The sequence below is a fragment of the Zootoca vivipara genome, chromosome Z2, assembly GCF_965207765.1.
Source record: "Zootoca vivipara chromosome Z2, rZooViv2.hap1.1, whole genome shotgun sequence".
Lineage (NCBI taxonomy): Eukaryota > Metazoa > Chordata > Lepidosauria > Squamata > Lacertidae > Zootoca > Zootoca vivipara.
In genome coordinates, this window is record NC_142585.1 from 11,623,732 (window position 1) to 11,647,332 (window position 23,601).

At 46.6% G+C, this 23,601-nt stretch overlaps 2 protein-coding genes across 11 annotated transcripts in view; one reads left to right on the plus strand and one right to left on the minus strand.

Annotated features, from left to right (window-relative positions):
* SEPTIN6 (septin 6) overlaps window positions 1-5,725 on the minus strand; it is a 51,461-nt gene extending 45,736 nt beyond the window's left edge. For 7 of the 9 annotated variants that reach the window (XM_035113797.3, XM_035113796.3, XM_060270391.2 and 4 more), the window contains exon 1: window positions 5,616-5,725. In XM_035113797.3, the coding sequence (XP_034969688.1) occupies window positions 5,616-5,645 (30 nt within the window). In that variant the 5' untranslated portion in view covers window positions 5,646-5,725. The remainder of the gene's footprint in view (window positions 1-5,615) is intronic. The other 2 variants (XM_088664490.1, XM_088664489.1) reach the window with 1 other exon arrangement.
* An 8,907-nt stretch (window positions 5,726-14,632) lies between these two features.
* SOWAHD (sosondowah ankyrin repeat domain family member D) lies at window positions 14,633-20,895 on the plus strand. Of its 2 annotated transcripts, none has more exons than XM_035114165.3 (2): window positions 14,633-15,395; window positions 19,295-20,895. In XM_035114165.3, the coding sequence occupies exon 2, from the start codon at window positions 19,464-19,466 to the stop codon at window positions 20,487-20,489; it is 1,026 nt and encodes a 341-aa protein (XP_034970056.1). In that variant the 5' UTR covers window positions 14,633-15,395; window positions 19,295-19,463; the 3' UTR covers window positions 20,490-20,895. The 2 variants fall into 2 exon arrangements, with proteins under 2 accessions (XP_034970056.1, XP_034970055.1); XM_035114164.3 differs by having other exon boundaries at window positions 15,181-15,410.
* The last annotated feature ends 2,706 nt before the right edge of the window (window positions 20,896-23,601 follow it).

A 23,601-nucleotide genomic window follows, 5' to 3' on the forward strand; every position in this document is an offset into this window, starting at 1 on the left:
TTAACGCTTGATGTTTATAAAAATTATATCATGGAGGGTATAAATCATAAAAGAAGTATCATCATCATCATAATTAACAACAAAAACAAACCAATAAACCCCTTCCTACACCCACTCTAGAGGCAAGGAGCACCACACCCACCACTGGGACACATGGAAGGGGAGGGGTAGACCTGTCAGTGCCAAGAATACTGAGGTAGATAGACCAATGATCTGACTTGGGATAAGGTAGTTTCCTATGGTCCTGTGTCCACACTAGGCTCCAGTCTCTTCTATCCTTAGGCAGAGTGACACCATAGCTTCCAAGTTATCCCTTTTTTTAAGGGAAATTCCCTTATGCTGAATAGGCTTCCTCGCGAGAAAAGAGAAAACTTGGCAGCTATGAGTGACACACAAGCACCCTAGAGTACAAGTGAGCAACATCCACAAATAATTCACGTCTTGCTGTAAGAAAACAGGTTATCCCTACCTCAATAATCTTCCTTCAGTTATGTTTTGGAGCATCTGTGTTGGATTTAGAACAGGGGCAGGGAACATGTGGCCCTCCAGATTTCAACTGCCTTGGGCAGCAGATCCAGCACCCAAAGATGCATCGCCTGCTGCCACCGCCATGGTAATAGCAATAGCTGTGGTGTGCTCTTTGGAGGCTGGATCTGCCACCACCTTGGCATTCCCCACCCCCACTCCTGAATACTGTCTGTATACAGTAGTGGTCTCTTGGCAAAGAGAAGGCATTGCTGGTTTCCTCCCACCCCCAGGGAAGTAATTGTGGGAGCTGCCCTCTGGGGGTCTCTTGGGCTCTGCACCCACCCGGCCTGATTCAGAGTGGGTCCCTTTCCCCTCCATGGCAGCCTCTGATCCCCACTTCAGCTGTTGGGTAAGGTTGATTTGCTTCCTCCCCTTGTTCCTGATGTAGAACTTCACTCACCCCTTCTTCCCTGGCCAAGAGGAGGCACCATCTTGTGGTTTGCCTCAGGTGTCTAAATGTCTTGAGCCAGCCCTTTGCAACGTCAAGTAGCAGAAGGGTGACTGCATCTTGCGTTTGTTATGGCTGTGGACAGAACGGCTTCAGTTCGTGGGGATTGCTGCTTTTCCCTAGGCTAGCAGCTAGATTAATTTTAAAGAAGCTGCAGTTTTCTTTTAAAATTCAAACTGGCTGAGCAGATAAATTGCTGTTGTTTTTATTTTATTTTTTTAAAAGATGAACTTAAAATCAAATATTAGTTGGTGGTGCTTTGGAAATCAGGCAACCTGGGTAAGAAGCTGCCTTAAACATAAGAAGATAAGAAGACTCCTGCTGGGTCAGGCAAATGGCCCATTTAATCCAGCAACCTCTTCTGACTGAGGCCACCCATATGCCAAGCATTAGCCATGTGGATTGGCAGTAGCATGTTCTGCAGTCCCAAGAAGAGCTCTCACTGTGGTCTTCCACTTAAGTGCCTTTACAGGGAGCATTTCACACACACACACACACACACACACACTACGTCACAACAATTTTCTCTGGCTATCAGTCTGTTTTCAGTCTCTTTGCTGGTTCTGACCTACAAAGCATTGCACAGCCTGGAACAGGTTGTCTGAAACAGTGCATTTTCTCATACAAGCATTTCCAGATCCTTGGGAAAGGCCTTTCTTCCTGTCCTGCCAACACCAGATGCACATTTGAAGGGAAGGTCCACAGCTCAGTGGCAGAGCATCTGTTTAGCTTGAAGAAGGTCTCAGGTTCAATCCCTGACATCTCCAGGTAGGGCTGGGAATGTCCCTGGTCTGAAATCCTGGAAAACCATCTACCAGTCAGAGTAGACAATCTGGAGCTCTCTGGAACAATGTTCTGACCTGATGTAAGGCAACTTCCTTGTAAGAGGGCATTTTCATAGCTGCTCCCAAGTGCAAGAACTCATTGCCAAGGGGTGTCTGGCTAGCCTACTGCTAATTACCTAAACTGACATATTGTATGGTTGTTTTTATTAACTTTATTGCTGTCTCACCTGCCTTATTCTTACACTGTTTTCACCTGGAATCTTATTGCCACTTATTATTTTATTTTGCATTTTTATTATTGCCTTGGGGAGAATTTGGTGGAAAGACAGGACAAAATTTTAACAAATAAATAAAATAAGGTACAAGTGGAACAACCAGGGCACACCTTGGAAGGTGGCGGGCTCTCTTTCCTAGGTTTTTAAACAGAGGTATCTGTCACAGATGCTTTAGTTGAGATTCTTGCATTGCAGGGGGTAGGACTAGATAATCCTCACAGTCCCTTCCAGCTCTACCACTCTATGATTCCTATTAGTCTACCATGGAAGACTCAACATGCAGCTCACTAGTTGTCTAGTGCTGCCTTTTAGTTGCTGGAAACCACCCAAACAACAACATTACTGGCCCCAACAACATCCAACATACCATCTCAGGACTATCTAATTGCTCATCTTTTAACATTGTGTATGCCATCAAATGCCAACAGTGCCCTTCAGCTTTCTATATTGGACAAACAAGCCAAACCCTACGCCAAAGGATAAATGGACATAAATCTGACACCAGGAACCACAAGACAGAGAAACCAGTAGGAGAACACTTCAATCTCCCAGGACATTCTGTACAAGATCTCAAAGTAGCTATCTTATTCCAAAAGAATTTCAGAAATAGACTGGAAAGAGAAGTTGCTGAACTGCAACTTATTACCAAGGTTAAAACCATGGAGAGACCAGGTCTGAATAAAGACATTGGATTCTTATCTCATTATACATGATAAAAGCTATATTTAGGCATCTCACCCCTTGCTTTAACAGTCATCAACAGCTATCAGTGAGTCAATCACCCACTCCCACCACAAGGAGGGAGTAATACCCCTCCCCACTCTCTCACTATATATAAGCATCTGGTGACTACTGTTTCAGTGTACCTGAAGAAGTGTGCATGCACATGAAAGCTCATACCAATGACAAACATAGTTAGTCTCTAAGGTGCTGTTGGAAGGATTTTTTTAAATTTTGCTTTGACTACCTCACAGGGTTATTGAGAAGGTAAAACAGAGGGGCAGGAGAACCACCCATGTCACTACTTTGAGCTCTTTGAGAAGAATGATAGGGCAGAAATGTTGTTGTTGTTGTTGCTGCTGTTGTTGTTGATAAAGAATCTGGTTGCCCACTATGAAGACAGGATACTGGACTAGACAGATGGGCCATTGACCTGATCCAGCAGCTTCCTGTGATGTTCACCAGGTTGGCTGGCACTGACTGCCAGCTGTAGCCCAAAACAACTGGGAGCCACCAGGTTGGCAATTGGCAAAGCATAGTGTAGCATATTTATTTTTAACTTTTTATCACACTGGCATTCCAAACCTCAGTCAAGATGTTTATTAGGGCAGCATAAATGAGGTCATCACATTTTGTCTTTGGAGCTCTTTTGAGGGGGAATAGATTACAAGCGACCTGCAAAGGCCTCACAGTGAGCTTCATGGATCCGAGCATGGATCTGGACCCAACTCTCACCATGCCAAGCCAAATATATGATGCTCTGTGATATGCACTTGGAACGAATTGTGGATACCACCCAACTGAACAAACTGAAATATTGCACTCTGAAGGTCAGATTCATGAACTGTATGGCTATACAGTATGTAGTTGTCTAATACAAGCTAGTTGTCCATCTAGCCCCAAACTGCTTGCTCTGACTGGCAGCAGTCCTCTAGAAACTCAACTAGGGATCTTTCCATTCACTTACTCCCCATTATTTGTTTTAACTAGAGATGCCAGAGATTGAATCTGGGACCTTCCGCATACAAGACAAATGTTAGCTAACTGAGTTATGGTCCCTTCTCATTAAATATTTGAAACTGGAGAAACTGGATTCATTCCAGCCCTAGAACATCATACAGTACAACACATTCTTTTAACACACAAAGATGATCCATTTAAAATGGGGTGTGGAACATCTAGCCGTCTAGCTATTGTTGGACTACAACTCCAATAATCCCCAGCCAAGGTGGCCAATGGTGAGGGATGATGGGAGATGTAGTCCAGTATCTGGAGGGACAGAGGATCCCCATCCCCAATTGCTGTACTACACCGCATGCTCCTTCTTGTAACATCCTGGCATGTTAGAAATCCCAGGAGCTCCTGTGGTCCTTTCCCTAGTTAAAATGAACAGGGAATTGCAAACAAATTAAACCCATCTACAAGCCAAAAGATGTTCAATTGATTTGGTTTGCAAAGGGCTCCATCTCCTGCCTCAGGAGTGCCTCTGTGGTCCCTTTCATCGCAGCAGAGACAAAAGGGCAGGTAAGCTCTGGATATTATAGAGCTGGTGCCGAGAGAAAAATCTCCCACCCTTCCAATTAAAAAATAAAATAAAAATTCTTTGTCATTTTGGGAGATGCCAGGCATTGTGATGTGACCAATGTACCCAAAAGAAAAAAGCCAATATATAGGAATCTAAATGGAGCCAAAGAGAGAAACGAACACTTTATGGAAAATGAGCACAATGAAAATTAAGCTGCTTGAAGATGAAACAATTTACAATCAAACCCAAAGCACTTTATTTATGGAGGTGCCTGCTGTGGCCCCTGGCAGTTGCAACCCCACAGCCTGCAAAAAAAAAATATCATAAATATAAATAACCCCTCATCTGCAAAATGCACACACCACAGCTCCAGTTTAGTGTATTCCAGAAATGAAGAAGGCTCCACAACTGAGCAACCCAAACCTAGTTAAAATCTGCCCCCAACTATCCCACGCTAATAGAAGAAGAGGTCACACCCACCACATCATCCAACCCAAATCTCCCCAGTTTCATCAGGCCAAGCCTTTAAGACAGTCATCTGCAAAGCACTGCTTCCTCCTTCATCCTATGCAACACGCTACCCAATAAATCCGGCCCATCACGGCCAGTCAGATCACACACAATCAAGCAAACCCTCTTTTGTTTAATACAAAGGCTCTCCCTCAACCCCCCCCCCCAAAAAAACCTCATCACCTTTAGCCAGTAAAATCCTCTTGTCCTCCTGTCTTCCCACCCGCCCCCGCACACACGCATAAAAAATCCAGCCTCCAAAAAAAGACAAAAAGCAGCAGCAGCAGTCCACAGCCTCCCCGCATTCGCCATCACCCGAACCTATAACGGGAAAGTCACCGCCAAGCGCATCACCCCAGCGGCTTCGCTTATATCACCAGCCCGCTCCGCATCCCTCTGCGCCCACAGTTACAGCGATTTGTAATAAGAAGGCCGAGATTTAAGAATTCACATCTCTGATAATTTAGAAAAGACCAGCACCTCTCCCACTGTGTTAACGCCCAGTTCTTAATTCGGAACCATGGGCATATCGCGGGCTGGGGAGTGTATATGCAGCCCGCGCCCGCTTTCCTGAAGTGGCCATCCGGGTATCCACCCAGCATTCATTCATTAGCCAAGCTGCCTCTTTCCTCTCTGGCCCGTTTCCTTCTCACTCGTCTGCATCACCACCTAGCCGCGGCTTCCCTCGCCAAAGAGCTGGAGTTCCAGCGGCAGCTTCGCAGGGAAGGCATGTAGCCAGTTAGCCGGCCGGCCAGCCATGCTCAGGGAGGCCCACCCCAGTCCGGAGCGTGGTGCGCCCTCCACGCCAGTCGCCGCGCACTCACCACCTGGCGCGCTATCTCGGTGGCCGCCATGGCCCCTTCGCCGTCGCCTCCACAGAAGCCGAGCCCGCTGCAAACTCTACCTCAGTCCAGGAGACGCTGTTACACTGACTGAGCGAGTGGAGGAAGGACCCGGCTACTGCGGCATGGGGGGGGGGAGAGAGAAATGGGGCGTGGACACGACCGAATCCTCTGCCACTCGTTTGGAGCTAGAAAGTCGGCTAGGGCGCAGAGAAGAAGGGCGCTGGCGGGATCCTTCCCTTCTTAAGCAGTCAGCTCCTCCCGCGCGCTTCGAGGAGTCTCCACAGGCGGCTCCACAGCATTCCTCCCCCCGCCGCCTCCCCCGGGCGAAATGGTGCAGTCTGAGACGCGCGCAAGTCTAGGGTCCGCGCGGCTATGATGTGACTGTGCGCTTGCCTGGGTTGCTCTGAATGAGACCGGGGAGGAAGGAAGCCAAATAAAGGGGAGGGAGGGACGGCGACCGCGAACTAGAGCGGAGGAGGAGGAGGAGGGCACTCCAGCTTTACTACTAGTGGTGCCCTCAGGGCAGGACTTCAGGGTCCCCACGCAACAGAATTACGGTAGCAGGAGAGACCTCCAAGTGCAGCAGTGCTGGCTGACCTCAGTTGGAAATAAGTGAAGCATGGCACCTTAGCATCTAAAGAGCTAAAACTACCTAACTTTTAAAAAAAATTCCTTCAGTAACACCTTAAAGACCAACTAAGTTTTTATTTTGGTATGAGCTTTCATGTGCATGCACACTTCTTCAGATACAGTTGTGCATGCACACAAAAGCTCATACCAAAATAAAAACTTAGTTGGTCTTTAAGGTGCTACTGAAGGAATTTTTTTATTTTGCTTCGACTCAGACCAACACGGCTACCTACCTGTACCTAACTTAAGTCTAGCATCACCTCTAAGGCTCTAACTGCACCGTTGCTTACTAAGCTGGCCCTGCAATCCCCTTGAGCCAAGCCAACTTCCTTCTCTCCTGCTGGATCAGGTCTGGGCAACCCTTTTCTCTCAGAGGGCCACATTCCTTTCTAGGGAACCTCTCTCAGGGGCCACATGCTAATGTGGGCAGGGCCAGAAGCAAAAGTGGGTGGAACAAGAAATGATAATTTACTCACACACCTCTCTTTGTCCTCTGCCCAGGGCAGACAGGATAAATCACAGAATCAAGAGAGTTGGAAGGGACCACAAGGGTCATCAAATACAACACCCTGCAATGCAGGAATCTTGTGGCCTATGTGAGCCCAACAACCCCACAAGTTCCAATTTCTACTTTTTGTTAAATATGTATTTTTATTTGGGGTGGGCATCTGCCCCCCCCAGCTACGTCCCTGTACACAGCCAAAGGAAACTGGAAGCAGCATCAACATCTAAGAATCTTGTGGCATCTAAAAGCCTAACAGGTTTTATTACAGAATGTTTAGTCCATTTCAACAGATGCATGAAATGTAAGTCTCAGTTGGCAGGTTCAGATGCGTTTGCTCTGTTGAGATAGAAAATGTTGTGAACAGCAGGGCCCCATAGCCATGAAATACAAGAAGTACAATCTGTGACAATTTCTTAGTAAAGCTTACAGATAAGCCAGGTGACCATTCATTAACAGCTTATCTTAAGCTTTACATAAAAAACCTACATACTGTATTTGTTGCATTTTGTGGCCATGTGTTTCCCCTGTTTACAATTTGTTTTTCTCTTTACTCATGCACGTTATGATACTGAACATTTTTATGGGCTCTTTTAAGCATTCAAAGCATTCCACATTCCAGCCCTTACAAAGTAAATCAGTATACTATCCTCTGTGTTGCAAAGGGCGCCAAGAGAGTAGTTTGCCGAAGTCTGCCTGGTGAGTTTGGGAGGAGGTGACATTCAAACCAGGGACTTGCCAGTTTGTAGCTGTTGTGAAATTGTGTTGTATTTTTGCACACATATCCTGCATGCAAGCTTCCCACAGGCTACTCTGAGAACAGGACCAGATTGGACACTGGCCTGAAATATCTCAAAACAGTGCACAACCTTCAGTTCTCCAGAACCTTTCATAAGGCAGGATGTTCAGCAAAGTGAGAGCAGAGGTAAGGGAAGACACAGGAAAGTTGGCTTGAGATAGCCACAAAACTTCAGTTAGTCACAGTCTTACAGTGGAGCACAGGAAGAGACCTGAACTGGGTGCTCTGCGAGTAACATTCTCCACCTATTGACTGTAGACACAGGACTGCACTGTGCACACCACAGGCACCATATGCCATGGCACACATACTAGAATCCACAAACAACAGCACAATGGTGTTGACCTTTAAAGCCCTAAGTGGCTTCGTGCTTTATACCTAAAAGAGTATGGTATCTCCACTCCCATTGTTCAGCTTGGACACTGAGGTCCTTCTGGCAGTGCAAGAAGTGAAGTTACAGGGAACCAGGCAGATTTCAAAGAGATAAACAATTATATGACATCCTGTAGACATCTGAAGGCAGCCCTGTTGGGGTTTTGCAAAATTGGTAGCATAAGAAACCATCAGATTGCTTCTTCACACAATCAACTCTAGGACAAGCAATTAACACTGGGCAGAAAGCCAAGGTCTACTTCTTCCATAGTAACTGCGCTCTCATTGGTTGATAATCAGCACAGAGACCTGTTATCAGTGAAAGCTAGCACAGTGTGTGGTGTGGTCAGTGTGGTCAGTGTAGGAGGAGAGGTGCTGTATCGATTGTGTGTGTGTGTGTGTGTGTGAGAGAGAGAGAGAGAGAGAGAGAGAGAGAGAGAGAGAGAGGAAAGGATTTATTTTACTTTGTTTTTGAGTTCTAAAGCTGTACATAGAAACTCTGGTTTTTCTTTTATTTTAATAAATCCTGTATATAGTTTATTCTGCGTCCAGACGTCTAGTCATCTAAGTTACCGCCAGAAGCTTCCGGAAAAACCTGCGCAAACTCTGCTGTGTTCAAGCTGAAGTTACACCTGACACTTAAAAACACTAAGAAAGTATCAGGATGCTTTTAATGTGTGATGTTCTGCTGTGTTCTTTTTACATTCTGTTGAAGCTGCCCAGAGTGGCTTGGGCACAAAAGATAAATTAATCTATCATCATCATCATCAAACTTATTCTCATGGAACTCTCCATGTACAGGAGGCTCACTCCCTTTCCACCTTTCACAAAAAAATTAAAGCCTTAAAAAAAGAAGAAGCTGGCTTTTAAGAAGTGATCTGTTGTTTTCAGGAGATTTGTATTAGTGTTTTATCTTGCGGCTGTATTAGTGTCCTGTTATTGAGCCTGTCAAACTGAGCATGTGATTTAAGTGTTTCCTTCTTTAATAATGTATTTCCATGTTTCTCTTGCAGGTTGCTTTATCATTGCCATGCAAAAGTTGGATGAAAATATTAATTGAACCTTTAATAAACCATATTTGTGGTTTGTATTTGGAGGGGAGCTGAAGGAGATCACTTGGAGAATGAACAGTTGAGTGGAGCTTGAAGAGAGTTGTGGGGAGATTAATTTGGTTGCCAGTTGGAAGCAAGAGAGGGATGCCCATTTGTTTCTGGGACCAATTCAAGGTGCTCACATTATTGCTTAAAGCCCAAAATGACCAAAGCCCCAAATATCTGAAAGGCCATTTCCATCCCTACTGACCTTCTCCGGTGTTGGGGAATTGTGTCCTAGCAGAGGGTTTTATCTGTGGCAGCCACCAAATTGTGGAATGCCTTCCCTGCAGAGGTGTGACTAGCACCTTCACCAAACAGCTTCCCTTGTATACCCAAGATGCACCTCTTTATCCTAGTCTTGGAACATTAAGGTACTTTGTTTCCTGGGACTCACCTCTATAAGCTGAACTTATATAGCCCCAACCCATTTGGAGCAGTTTCATGTGTTTTACCTTGGTAGTAGTTTTATTTTGTTTTTTTGTTTTTAAATAAGTGCATATTCTATTGCTGTAACCTACCCAGGGACCTTATGGTGAGGGACAGGTAAGAAATCTTATAAAATAAATAGGAATTAGCTGAGTACTAATGGGTTCAGCACAATAAGCAACTCCTTAGCAATGCATGCTTCCTTGGAAGTAATGTCCTTTAAGTCAAATTAGACTTACTACTGTACTTGCCTTTGTAAATGATGTGTTTAGGATTGCACCATCAGTTTCATTTAGGAATAAACAGATCACACGCTACCCCTAGTGGGTATCTCAAGAAATGCTTAGGAGAAGATGCAGATTGGAAAAGATACTGCTTTTATCTTCCCTATAATTAATGAGAAGCAAATTTTTAAAGTTCACATTTGCAGCGTAGATGGGCAGCGTAAAGGAAAACAGAATGCTTGTACAGTATTCTGTTTGGTCAGCCTAAGCTGGCCTAAAAATCATTGATTTTAACATACTTAGTGTCTCTCATTTGCAATAACCAATACGGTAATAATATTCTAGACCACAGTGTTGCAACTTCCGGTGAGAAAGCTGTGTTGGTTGGTTGCTGCAGAACCTAAGATTCTCGTGATATCGGAAAGCTGCAGTCTTATAAACTTACTTAGGAGTAAGTTCCATTAAGCTCAATGGAACTTGAACTTGCCTATTATTTATTTGATTTGTAGCCCACTTTATCACATTATAAAGAAAGTAATTTTTATACTTCTCCCAAAATCGCTTTCCTTATAATGTGATTTCGAACACGTTGATGTACTCTTGCCTTTTCATACCACAAGTACGCATGGCAGTCAAATCTGTTATCATATCCTTCCAAATCTAATACAGTGGAACCTCGGTTTATGAACACCTCGGTTTATGAATTTTCGGTTTATGAACGCCGCGGACCCATCTGGAATGGATTAATTCACTTTCCATTACTTTTAATGGGAAAGTTCGCTTCAGTTTATGAACGCTTCAGTTTATGAACAGACTTCCGGAACCAATTACACCCATGTTTCAGTTTATGAACGCTTCAGTTTAAGTACTTCACGGACCCGTCTGGAACGGATTAATCCACTTTCCATTACTTTCAATGGGAAAGTTCACTTCAGTTTATGAACGGTTACTCCGCGGACCGTCTGGAACGGATTAATCCACTTTCCATTACTTTCAATGGGAAAGTTCGCTTCAGTTTATGAACGCTTCAGTTTATGAACAGACTTCCGGAACCAATTGTGTTCATAAACCGAGGTACCACTGTAGATCTGTATTTCTTAATTTTATCCATTCCCGGCAAATACAATAGGCTTCAAAATATAGTTTCAAGTCTGGCAGGGAGAAGCCTCCTCTATCTTTAATACCTATCGGTAATTTATATTTTATTCTTGGCTTCTTGACAGGCAGAATTCCTCTCAACCCTACCTAGGGATGCTGAGGATTGAACCTGGGACCTTATGAGCTATGTCTCTTCTCCAAACACCTGGAGGGCCACAAGCTTCTAACCCCTCTTTTAAATGCATTGTAGCACCCCAATGCTCCAATGACACCCAACCCAATATGTTGGGAAATTCAGACGGACTCGGGAGAAAGTCTGTGTCTGCATAGTTGGGCACAGAATCTGGCGACCGCCCTGGTTATCTCCTGGTCTTTGCCTAGCAGGAGCACGTTGTATAATTGCTTTTCCGGGAGGCTTGCTAACCTCACCAGTATGGGATCCAGGATCTCCCTTCGAGCTTCTTCATAGAGGGGGCATCTGAAGAGGAAGTGCTCTGGGCTTCCTATTTCCCCTAGAGGGCATACGCAGAGTCTTTGGGCGTATGGGATTTTTTTTGTAAAGCCCCTCCAGCACAGGCATGGGCAATGTCGCACTTCTGGCAAGTGTAAAAGCCCTTCTTGCATTTTTTGACAGGAGAAAGGAGGAATAGGGTGCCGGGGCGGCTATGTATATCTCAATTTCTCCAGATCTATATTCAGGACAACTTGAGCAGTCCTGTTGTCTTTCAATATCATTGAGTCGTCGTCTGACCATTGCTTTGGCTTGTCTTAGATCCAGTCTTAGGAGGGCTTGGGGGCAAGGCCCATATTCTGGAGAGAGTTCAGAACCGCTAGCTGCCAACTGGACTGGAACTGGTCGCGTAGGATCAAAGGCGCAATTCCTTGGGGTTTCAGATTTAGAGCCAGCCATTTATAGATTGATGATAGGCAGATTAAGGCCTCTACTCTCATCGTTCCCGTTTCAAGTCTAACCCATGCGTTAGATACGCATCTGGGGACTTGTAGGAGGGCTCTGAGGAATTTGGATTGTACACGCTCCAAGGGAGAGAAAGAAGAAGAGGGTGGGCCTAGAAAGGCTCCATAAAGGAGCTGGGCCAACATTTTGGCCTTAAATAGCTTAAGGGCCGCAGGAATGAAGAAGCCCCCTTGTGTTCTGTAAAATTTGAGAATACAGTTTGCGGTTTTTTCCGCTGAGCTTCCGATAGAATTTATGTGCAGTTTGTGGCCTGTACTGCCATTCCGAGGTATTTGTAGTTGGAAACTTGCTCTAATCTGTGTCCTTGCAGTTCCCAGTTTCTGGGCTTTGATTTTTTTCCCAAACGCTATTACCTTAGTTTTTTGGTAATTGATTTTGAGGCATTCTGTGTCACAGTAGGTGGCAAGCCTCCTTAGTGCCCTTTTAAGTCCGATAGGTGTTCTGGATAGAATGACCGCATCGTCGGCATATAATAAGACAGGGATGTGCCGGTTTGCGAGCTTTGGTGGATGGAAATCTAAATCAGTTAGTGCAGCTACTAGGTTATTTAAGTAAAAGTTAAAAAGTAGTGGAGCCAGAAGGCACCCTTGTCTGACGCCCTTGTGGGTTTTGATGGGATCTGTTAGGTGTCCTAGATGGCTGCACCTAACTCTGAGGGCCGTGTTTGCGTGGAGTGCCTGAATAAGTAATAGGAGCCATTTGTCAATTGATGTGTCCTGCAGTCTGTCCCTGAGTCTGGTTCTGGACACGGTGTCAAAGGCTGCTTTTAAATCTACGAAGGCGGCATACAAAGAGGCCTGGTCTCTTGATTTATATTTGTCTATGAGATGTTGTAACATTAGACAGTGATCCAACGTGGACCGGCCGGGTCAAAATCCCGCTTGTTCGATTGCCAGAATGTCTTCCTTCTCAAACCAGTCTGAGAACTTGGTGAGTAGGTGCTTTGCGTAGAGTTTACTGGTCATGCTTAGTAAGCTGATCGGCCTGTAGTTTGCTGGGTCCCTTCTATTGCCCTTTTTGAAGAATGGCACTATTATGGCTATTCCCCAATCTCTGGGGATGCGCCCAGAGTCGTCTATTAACGTGAAGAGGGCGGCTAGATACGGTGCGCACCAATCCACTTGTGCTTTTAGCATTTCTGGCGTAATGCCATCTAGGCCTGGGGCTTTAGCCAATTTCAGTTGGTTGATGTAGGTTTTCATTTCAGTTACTGTTACTGGGGGCCATTTTGCCCCAAGCAGAACTGGTTCCCTGCATTAACAGCAGGCAGAATTGATTTGCAGTGGTGCAAAAACTCTGCCCCACCAGACCTACCTAAGCCCAGCATGGGGCCTAACTTGGCCTACAAGGCAGTTTCCCTCCCAAATATACCCACCAGCCCCACACGTAAAATCAGGTAATCACCATGGCTCAGTGGTAGAGTACCTGTCTCACATGCAGCAGGCCCGAGGTTCAGTCCTCCAGCATCTCCAGGTAGGCCTGGGACTGTTCCCTGACTGAAGCCCCTGACAGTTGCTGCTGGTCAGTGTCAATAATACTGAGCTTGGTGGACCAGTGCTCTGACTCGGTATATATAGCAGTTTCCTATGTGTCACGTGTGGTGTCAGGTGTGGAGCAGATAAAGACATGTTTGCCAAATGACACTCCTGATTGTTCTTTGGCCACTGTCAAACAGCTGACCAGGAAGGGATCTGTTGCGCTAGGACAGTGATGGGCAACCTTTTGAGCTTGGTGTGTCAAAATTCGCCAAAAAACCAAGCATAACTCGGGTGGTGTGTCACTTCGAGAAAAAAACCATAAATTCACGATATTTATAGTTTAAATAACAAAAAATGTATAATTGTTATATATAACTGTATTTAATAAACAAAAAACTAATTATTTAACCAAACCAAACTAAAAAACCCTTATTTATCACAAAGTGCCCAGAGTTGTTGAGCTTTTTGGGGGGAGCTGCTGACCAAAGTTTTGGAGGTTTTTTTGGGGGGTGCAAAAGTTGCTTTGCTTTTGGGGGGGTGCCCCAAAGCTGCTGCGCTTTTTTTGGGGGAAAGAGAACAGAAATAAATGATGAATAATACCTTCGCTGGAACTAACACACAGCACCGACATAGTCTGCCAAAGCGCCAAAAAACCCCAGCACAGAACAAGTTAAAAAACGAATGCTGTTATACCCAATCATAGTCTGCCAAAGCTCCAGAAAAAAACAGCACAAAAGGGCTACCAGCAACAACAACAACAACAACAAAAGGATCCGGGTTTTAACAGTGGAGACAAGCAGACAAGCTGTAGCGTGAGGTGGAGCGGGAGAACAAATTGGGGGGACGACCAACAGCAACAGCGTGAATGGGCCGATGGGGCGCGTGCCAGCAGTGAGGGCTCTGCGTGTCACGTCTGACACGCGTGTCATAGGTTCGCCATCACTGCGCTAGGAAGTCCCCCACTGAGAACCACTGGCCCCCATCTGTGCTATATAGTTTAAAGTAGTGCAATAAAAGTAGGCTTCCCCCAAAGAATTATGGGAGCTGAAGTTTAGGACGTGGTGTACCACTGAGAGTTGCTAGGAGACCCCGTTTCCTCTCATTCACAGTGTGGTTTCACAATCTCTCTTTCTCAGGGAACTCTGGGATTTGCTGCTCTGGGAGGGGAATTGCCTCCCAGCAACTCTCAGCACCCTGAGCAAAATGCAGCATCCTGATTATTCTTTGGAAGCCGTGGGTGCTTAAAGTGGTACCACGCTGCTTTAAAAATACCATTGAACGAATCGGGGACTGTAGACTAGATAGGTAACCAACCCCTAAACTGTTTATAAGGTGCCAGTCCATTTAGGGGCCGCTGTCACTCCCTGGATAGGGGCGGGCTTTGGTCATTGGTTTCTGGCGAGAAGTCAAAAATTGGCGCCCCCAAATGGATCTTCTTAGTTATGGGTCTATTCAATTTTGCAGCGCCCTAAATCCGATGTTTGCATCTCCGCAGAAAGGGGAATAATAGAATAATAGAGTTGGAAGAGACCACAAGGGCCATCCAGTCCAACCCCCTGCCAAGCAGGAAACACCATCAAAGCATTGCTGACAGATGGCTGTCAAGCCTCCGCTTAAAGACCTCCAAAGAAGGAGACTCCACCACACTCCTTGGCAGCATGTTCCACTGTCGAACAGCTCTTACTGTCAGGAAGTTCTTCCTAATGTTTAGGTGGAATCTTCTTTTTTGTAGTTTGAATCCATTGCTCCGTGTCCGCTTCTCTGGAGCAGCAGAAATGTATAGCTGCGGCCGGCGACCACCACGCCCGGAATAGAAGCCGGGTAAGATCGCTGGCTGTTTTAAGTTCCTCGCCATGCGGAACAACGCAGGCAGCATCGCATGCGGCGGCTTAATGTATCCCAGCCAGTAGGTCGAGAGCAAAGGTCACGCTGTTGCTTTTCTGCTGCGCTTCGAAACTCACCGATGGCAAACTTTGCACAAAGGAACTCCGGAGAGGCGCTGGCTGGAGACTGCGCTGAGACGCGGAAGGAACAGGCTCAGAAGGGGAGGAGGAGCCCCGAGGACGGCTGCGCCTCCGCAAGGTGCCCCAGCGGCTTCCAAGCTGGGAAAGGCCTGGGGAGCACCTGGTCGTCCGAGCCGATGCCCCCGCCACCCTGCAGGTACGCTTGGAAAAGGTAAAATGAAAAGGGTTGGGTACTTCCCCGCCCTTCACAAGTTGCTTCCTCATCCTTTACTGGAATTTATAGGACTTCCTAGGGGATTTCTTTTTCAGAAGCCCCAAAAAGAAAGTGTGCAGGTGTCTAATCAGCACCCAGGGAAGGTAGTTCGAAGGCTAAGTGGATCATGAGACGGTGGTTTTTCATGAAAGACGCCGGATCGTTCTCGCGCTACGCTGAAGTCAGGGCTTTCGTTGCAGCGTCTTAGAGTTCGTTTTACAGACGGTCGCGTAACTACGATTCAGAAAGTTACCCCAGAGAAACTCGGGAAAAGCCATCGTTTCCCGTCTTTGGGAAATGCGGGCGACTACTATTGACAAGGGTCATAATAAGGGCAGCGTCGATTCGGGGTATGCAAGCGGGTACCCCGCACAGGGCACGAGCCGAGGAGGTGCGTGCGTGCCCCGAGATCTATTTGCTGAGGAGGCATCCTCATGGTCGGAGGAGCTGGTGCAGTCTTTGCTTCCTCCTTCTCCCCTCCCCTCCCCTCTCTCGGTCCTGGTTGCAGACAGGAGATTCGCTTTCCCGGACGAGGCGCAGGTGGCACTTGGGGGAGGGGGAAGCTGCGGTCAGGTCACAATCCTGCGGTCGCTTCGAATCGAAGGTCAGCGGTGGAGACGAGCTGGCTCATGCACCCTGAGTGTGCTGTGTGTGTGTGTGTGTGTGTGTGTGTGTGTGTGTATTTTGTCCTCGCTCATGGTGCCATATTACCCAAGTTCGCCTCTGATAAGGGTTGCCAAGCATTTTGAACACAAGGATAACTACTATTAATATAAATGCTACAGTAGATTCAGTTTAAAGCATAGCTTTCTCTCACTTTTTATCCTGCAGCCACAAGATTCATAGGTAGAAATGAACAGCTTGAGAGGATCAAAAGCATTATGTTGTTGTATGTTCATTACATGCAGGAGCATTGTAAACTGCTCTGCCTGCATGTTGTTGAATCCACACCTAAGACATTCAAGCTCAATGTGTGTTTTGGGGTCATGCCCAGAGCATATGAAATAAGAACAAAGGATGGTGGCTTTGAGTAGGTGCAGAGAGCATTTCTTTCACCACTGAATCTTAATGGCTTGTGTTTGGACTGTTGGTGTGCCACTATGCATTAGCACAGTGCAGCAAGAGAGAGCTGAGAGGTTGCATTTAGGCCATTTACACATAAGTAGCCATAGGCAGGTGGCGCTGTGGTTAAACCACTGAGCCTAGGGCTTGCTGATCAGAAGGTTGGCGGTTCGAATCCCTGTGACGGGGTGAGCTCCCGTTGCTTGGTCCCAGCTCCTGCCAACCTAGCAGTTCGAAAGCACGTCAAAATGCAAGTAGATAAATAGGAACCACTACAGTGGGAAGGTAAACAACATTTCCATGCTCTGCTCTGCTTTGCCAGAAGCGGCTTTGTCGTGCTGGCCACATGACCTGGAAGTTATACGCCGGCTCCCTCGGCCAATAATGCGAGATGAGCACGCAACCCCAGAGTCGGTCACAACTAGACCTAATGGTCAGGGGTCCCTTTACCTAGCCATAGGCAAACCAATACTGTATACCTAAGCTTAGTTAGCTGTAATATGGAAACAATTAAAGCAGGCAATCTGGTTCTGTCTCTTGGGTGTTATGTTGGAGGAGTAAGACGAGTGGGAGGCTACAATGGCTGCTTTTCTTAGCTACCATAAAGTTATGTTTGTGTGAGTTATTCCTGATAAGGAGCTGCTTTTTTTTTTTAAAGCCAACTTACCGAGCTGTTGCAAGGAAGGATAGCTAAAATAAAAAGGGCTGCCCAAACAGAGGGCATTTGCATGAAGTTCCAGAATCTCTCTGATGCCCCCAATAGAAAAATAACCCTGAAAGTTGCTATGTTGGCTGAGGAAAGAAGTCACAGATCAATAATCCCTGTTTATCCAAACTATGGGGGAAAGGGAACAAAGGAGAGACAAACTGTGTTTGCATTTCGAAGCTTATTTAACACTTTTGACAATCAGAAGAGAAGTGTCAGAAGCCTTTTTAAAATCAGACCAGAATTTGCCAAAGTGTTAGCCAGGTGGACCTTCCCTGGTGCTACCAGGTCATTTCCATCTCCTGAAATTAGGTCTGAAATCAATAGAATAGAATATCCAATAGAATAGGCAGGGGGTGCAGATGTTCCCAGGGCCAAAAATATTGGGCAACCCCTTGAAAAAGATGTTTCTGTTTCACATCAAAAGCCTGTGTACCTCTCAAAAAGTGTCTCAACAACACTGAGCAAAAGGAAACTTCAATTCATCTCTGGAGGAAAAGAGGTGGGTGTTGTTCTTTTCGGCTCTGGAATATTTAGCCTGCATATGTCTCTGACAAACAGGTTTTAGTTCCCTGAGAGGAGGAATTGATTATTGAACCACTCTGGAATTGTAGGTCTGTGAGGGGGAATAGAGGCTCTCTTACACACTCTCATAGCCCTTAATGAACGTACACGTTCCAGCATTATTGGGGGGAAATCCATGGGTGTTAAAAATGGTACGATAATGCTTTCAATGTACAGTGCAGATTGAGCCAATGACAGCATCCCACCAGTATGACAATCTTTCACGGTGTTTGACTTACAGAAACAGTCAAATTTCAAATAACTTTATATATAATTAATAATCATACATCCCACCAGGGAATGGTGTAGTAAAATCTGAGCCATCCTAACTCAGTTCAAAATTATGTCTCTAAACACCCTGATCATTTATTGGAGAAATGGTTCTCATTGTTAGCATGCTTGGACTTTTTCTTGAAAGTGGTCTCCAGAACCACCAGAGTCTATTTTATGCTCCATTGAAAAGACACAGTGTATATCTAACAGCAAGCACTCATCTCTACAATGCACAGTATATGAGAGATTTTCACTACAAAGTATTGAACGCTCTGCAAATGCACACCCACCCATGAACATATTATAAAGTAAAAAGCAAAAAAGTTCAAAAATGTGAAGTAGAGAAAGCTTTACTTTGACAAAGGCTGCATTCCTATGCGTACTTATTCAGAGGGTCTTCTGAATAAGGTCATTCAGTGAGACTTACTTCTGAAAAGACATGCACTGGATTTCACTGTTAATTAGATCTGGCTGCGATAAATTTTGCACTTTGTCTTGCACTTAGCACAGTCTAATCTAATTAAGTCTTAATCTTAATTAAGTACACCCAGTGCCTCCTGCACTCTATCTTAATACAAACTGCGGGTTTGCAGCTTTTCCAGGCACAACTGCCCTCCACCCCCTGTTTGTCTTACAGACCAGCCTAAAGAGGAGTTTTGGAGTCTGGACTACATGCAATTTTGCTCACTAATCTGTCACACTTTAGTTGGTTCTAATGAATGAAGGACTTCCTGTGCTGCTGGGTTGTTTTTCTTCAAATGACCCAATCTTGCCGCCAACCATTGTTGTGAGTTTCAAAAACCTTATTGTGTAGAGGCGACAGTGGAGCAATAGAAATCTGCACTATACTTTTAAAGCAGTGACACTTTAAATAGTCATGCTTCCCCCCATAAGGATTCTGGGAAATGTAGTTTGTTAAGTGTGCTGAAAGTTGTTAGGTAACTCCTTCACAGAACTACAGTTCTCAGAGTGGTTTAATCCCTCTTCCCAGCTAACTATACAAATTGTAGAAATAGGGGTCTCCTCCTATCAACCTTCAGTACCCACAACAAACTCTGTGCTTCAGGTATGCATAAAACCTTGAAGACCATTGCTTAACAACAGTGTTGTGTACTTGCAGTGGAACCCCTAACCTTCTCTGGCCAGATGGTTGCTGCTTGCAGTTGTCAGTTTCGCAATAAGTGTTTTCTTCCTCCTTTGTAACAAAACTAAAGTTTCTGTTCCTCTTTGCATGCAGAATCAGGAAGCCCTGCAGCATTGAGACCTCAGGAGGAGCTTCCTTCTTATCTACACAGGAAAGCAACACATTGAACATGTGGCTATTCCAGAAACTGACAGTGACTTAACGGGAGACACAGGAAAAACCCAGGGACTTTGGGGGATTGGGGCACCCTGGAGGAGCCGACATGGCAGAAAAACAAAGGGAAGATGGCTTGGAAGAGGGACAACAGGTGCTTCCAGGTTTTAAGCCATGCATACAGGAAGATGCCACCCATGCTCGGCCGCAGGCTGCTGTTGGCAGCCAGTCGCCCAAGCCCAGCAGCCGGGCTGAAAGCTTAATTCTCCGCCGAGGACAGTTGTTGTCCAACCTCAGCCGAAGTATAAACAGGTCAAGCAGGCGTTCGGGGAACTGGGCAACGGGGGTGGACACAGCCAGACTATCAATGGGTTATGGTAGCACGAGAAGGAAGGGACTGAAGGATATGCTCTTCCAAAGCAGCCAGGGCAAACCCATGTGGGTGACAGCTTCCCATCGGGAGAGCATTGTGCTAGACACCCAACCAGATCAGGAACCTCTCATGTATGGGAACACTGATGACTTGTCCTTAGCTCTGGATCCACTGGAGCACGAGTGGATGTTGACTGTCGCCCAAGGAGATGCAGAGAGCATCCTCAACTTGCTGGCCAAGGACCCCAGCCTGCTCTTCAGGAAAGACTTTGTGACGGGCTTCTCTGTCCTCCACTGGTTGGCCAAACATGGCCGCCATGAAGACTTGATTGAGGTGATTTCTTTTGCGGAAAGGAATTGCTACCCATTTGATGTCAACATGCCCTCAGCCAGTGGAAGACTAACCCCTTTGCACCTGGCCGCCCTCCAAGGCCATGAGATGGTCATCAAAGTGCTGGTGGGAGCCTATGGAGCTGATACAAGTCTTCGGGACCACAATGGCCGCAAGGCATGGCAGTACCTCCGAGCAGATGCTTCCAGAGAGTTAAAGGAGCTCTCGGGGGCTTGCGAGGAAGATCTGGCCCAGCTAGGAGCTGGAAACGCCAACAACAACTGTGCTCCATCAATGCGAGGTGGAATTGGCATGTTCAAGGGGGACAGCAAGGAAGCCAAGGGCAGAGGACACAGCCAGAGGGCCACGCCCAGACTGTCTTATTTCAGGAACATGTTCAGACAAGCCATTGTGTTCTTCCAAGAGCTTTAGATGCCTGCCCTGTGGTTGAGGCAGTTGGACCTGTTGGCTGTGACTGGTCTGTAATCACAGCCATTAAATGAGAGGGTGGAACTGTAGGAGGAGGAAGCACTGGAGGTGTCTGTTTTGAGATTGAGATATGTTGCCAGAGGGGGATAGCTTCAGCAAACCTGCCTGCGTTTGCATTTTGGCCTCAGGTATGAGAGAACCAAGGCCTGAAATTTGGAATAAAGGGGAGGGGAGGGGGTGACAAAGAGGATTGGTGTAATAAAGTGGGTAATACTAAGTTCGGGAAAGTCCCTATTTGACTCCTTGTTCCCCAGAAAGGAACCTGCAGATAGGGGTGTAAATGCAGTGTGTTGAAGGCAACTGTAATTCTGCACTAAAATAAATAAATTCTGCAGCCTGTGGAAAAAAACTGCATCTTATTCTCTTCTTTCTTTCGCATTCCCAGAGTTCCCAGAAATTGAAGAGGGGTTTGTTAACAACTCTCAGCACCCTCAGGACCTTACCTTATTCCCACATTGCAGGCAGGGGGGGGGTTGGACTAGAGCAGGGGTCAGCAAACTTTTTCAGTAGGGGGCTGGTCTACTGTCCCTCAGACCTTGTGGGGGGGCTGGACTATATATATTTTTGGGGTGAATGAATGCACAAATAAGTCAGAGATGCATTTTGAATAAAAGGACACATTCTACTCATGTAAAAACATGTCTGTGGGCTGGATTTAGAAGGCGATTGGGCTGGATTCGGCCCCCCGGGTTTGCCTACCGATGGACTAGGCATGTTCAACAGGTAGATTGCCCAACAACTTTGGCTCCCCTAAAAATGGGCTTTACTCGTTCCTAAAAAAAAGCTCAACAATATTGACCTGAACCCCTAAAATCAGGGCTTTCCTTCCTAGAAAAAGCTCAACAACTTTGACCTGAACCCCCCAAAAGGGGGTAGATCACTGCTAGTTTTTAACTCTGCGAGTAGATCGCAGTCTCTTGGGAGTTGGCCACCCCTGGACTAGAGGATCCCTGGAGCTCTACAGTTCTGATTCCCCACCTCTGATGTAGTTCTAGCTTAACCAACAGTAAGTGGGAATAACTTTCAGTGTGACTCCAGAGAATGATTTTCTGTTTCAAATAAGGGACTGGGGTGTTGGAGTCAGGGAAGGCTGTTTGTCTCCATCAGATACAAGGGGGCACATAGACTTCCTCTCAGAACTTGACAAGAACCAACTTTGAGATGTTTTAATGTGTATGTAAAAGAAAGGGAGCATTCAGACTTCTAGCACTACACAGCTTATGAAGGGGGTGATGGAGAGAGAACCCAACCAGGGAGACCTGCAACAAAATCCAATGTGGTGTGCTCCCAGGGCCGGTGCGTCCATTTAGGCAGACTAGGCCATTGCCTAGGGTGCGAAAATTGAGGGGGCGCTGCCGCCGCCCGCCCGCTCGCTCACTCCCCGAGGAGCTCACAGCGTCCCCTCCACAGGCAGGAGGAGCGCAAGCCAAAAGGAGAGCTCAGCGCCCTCCCGCCCACGGAGGGGACGCTGTGAGCTCCCCAGCGGCTGCAGTGAGCAAGCGGCGACAGCGCCCGCAGCTGAAGCCTTCAGCTATGGGCGCTGCCGCTGCCGCTCGCTGCAGCTGCCGTCACTGAGGAACTCAGTCCCCTCCACAGGCGGGAGGGTGCCGAGCTCCAACCTTGGCCCGCGCTCCTCCCGCCAATGGAGGGGACGCAGGGGCATCAGCGGTGTGCGTGCGTGCATCATGACGCATGCGTCCGGGGGGGCGCCAGGTGTTTTTGTCTAGGGTGCAAAAAGCCCTAGCACCGCTCCTGTGTGCTCCTATGTGCATCTGCAGCCAGTCACACCCACTTTCAGTATACTCCCTTACAGTCCCCACTTCCCAACACTTTCTCTACATTGTGGCCACAGAGCTCTGTCACCATTAGGAAACTGGGCTTCATTCTGGAGCTCAGTTGGACCCAGCCCTGTGATGTCTGGAACATCGTCTGCATCATCTTCAAGTACTACCGGTACATGGTCTTCACTTTGTTCCAGGTGAGTATTCCTCACAAGGTGAAGCACAATTGTCTGTAGCAACAATTCTCAAAACTCCTTCCCTCCCCAGCATGGACCACTTGAAAATTGTTTGGGAGTCTTCCTTAATAATCTTCATTATTAAGAGCATGAGACTCTTAATCTCAGGGTTGTGAGTTCGAGCGGTCCCTTCCAACTCTCTGATTCTATAAGCAACTTCAGTTGAGTGGATATCTCCTCTTTGAGTGCCATTTTGGCTAAATAAGGATATGAATTCATAGATGAGTTTGCTAGTACCCAGGAAATTACAATTTGCTGTGGTCACGATAGCTGGAGCTGAAGGGAGTCTAGCAACATCAACCCCTCCTTACCTTAAATCCTGGCAGAATGCACCCACTCTGGAGCTGGGCACATCCAGGCAGCTCAACAAGAAAGGAAAAAAAAACCAATTTAACAATGAAAGGAACTTAACACCTCACCTCACGCAAATGTAACAGAATCAAGAAAAGTAATGGCAAGGGCACTAGACTGCTGCTGCTGGCACACCCACTCACTTTAAAAGGAAATAGTCCTTCACACAGCATATAGCTCAGTTATGGGAATTCGCTCCCCAGGAGGCAGTAAGGCAAAGGAAAAGGATCCAAGGATGGTTAAGTCCAGTCAAAGGCAACTATGGGGTTACGGCGCTCATTCAGGCTGAGGGAGACTGTGTTTGTCCACAGACAGCTTTCTGGGTCATGTGGCCAGCATGACTAAATCGCTTCTGGTGCAACAGAACACCGTGACAAATGCCAGAGCGCACAGAAACGCCGTTTAGCTTCCCACCTATTTATCTACTTGCACTGGTGTGATTTTGAACTGCTAGGTTGGCAGGAGCTGGGGCAGAGCAATGGGAGCTCACCCCATCACCAGGGATTCAACCAACCAACCTTCTGATTGGCAAGCCCAAGAGGCTCAGTTTAGACCACAGCACCATCTGCAGGAGGCAGTGGTGACCACCAACTTGGGTGGTTGACCACTGTGAGAACACGATGCTGGACCTAGGTGAACTAGGTAGGTCAGTTTTTCCATAACTTGGGTCCCCAGCTGTTTTTGGAC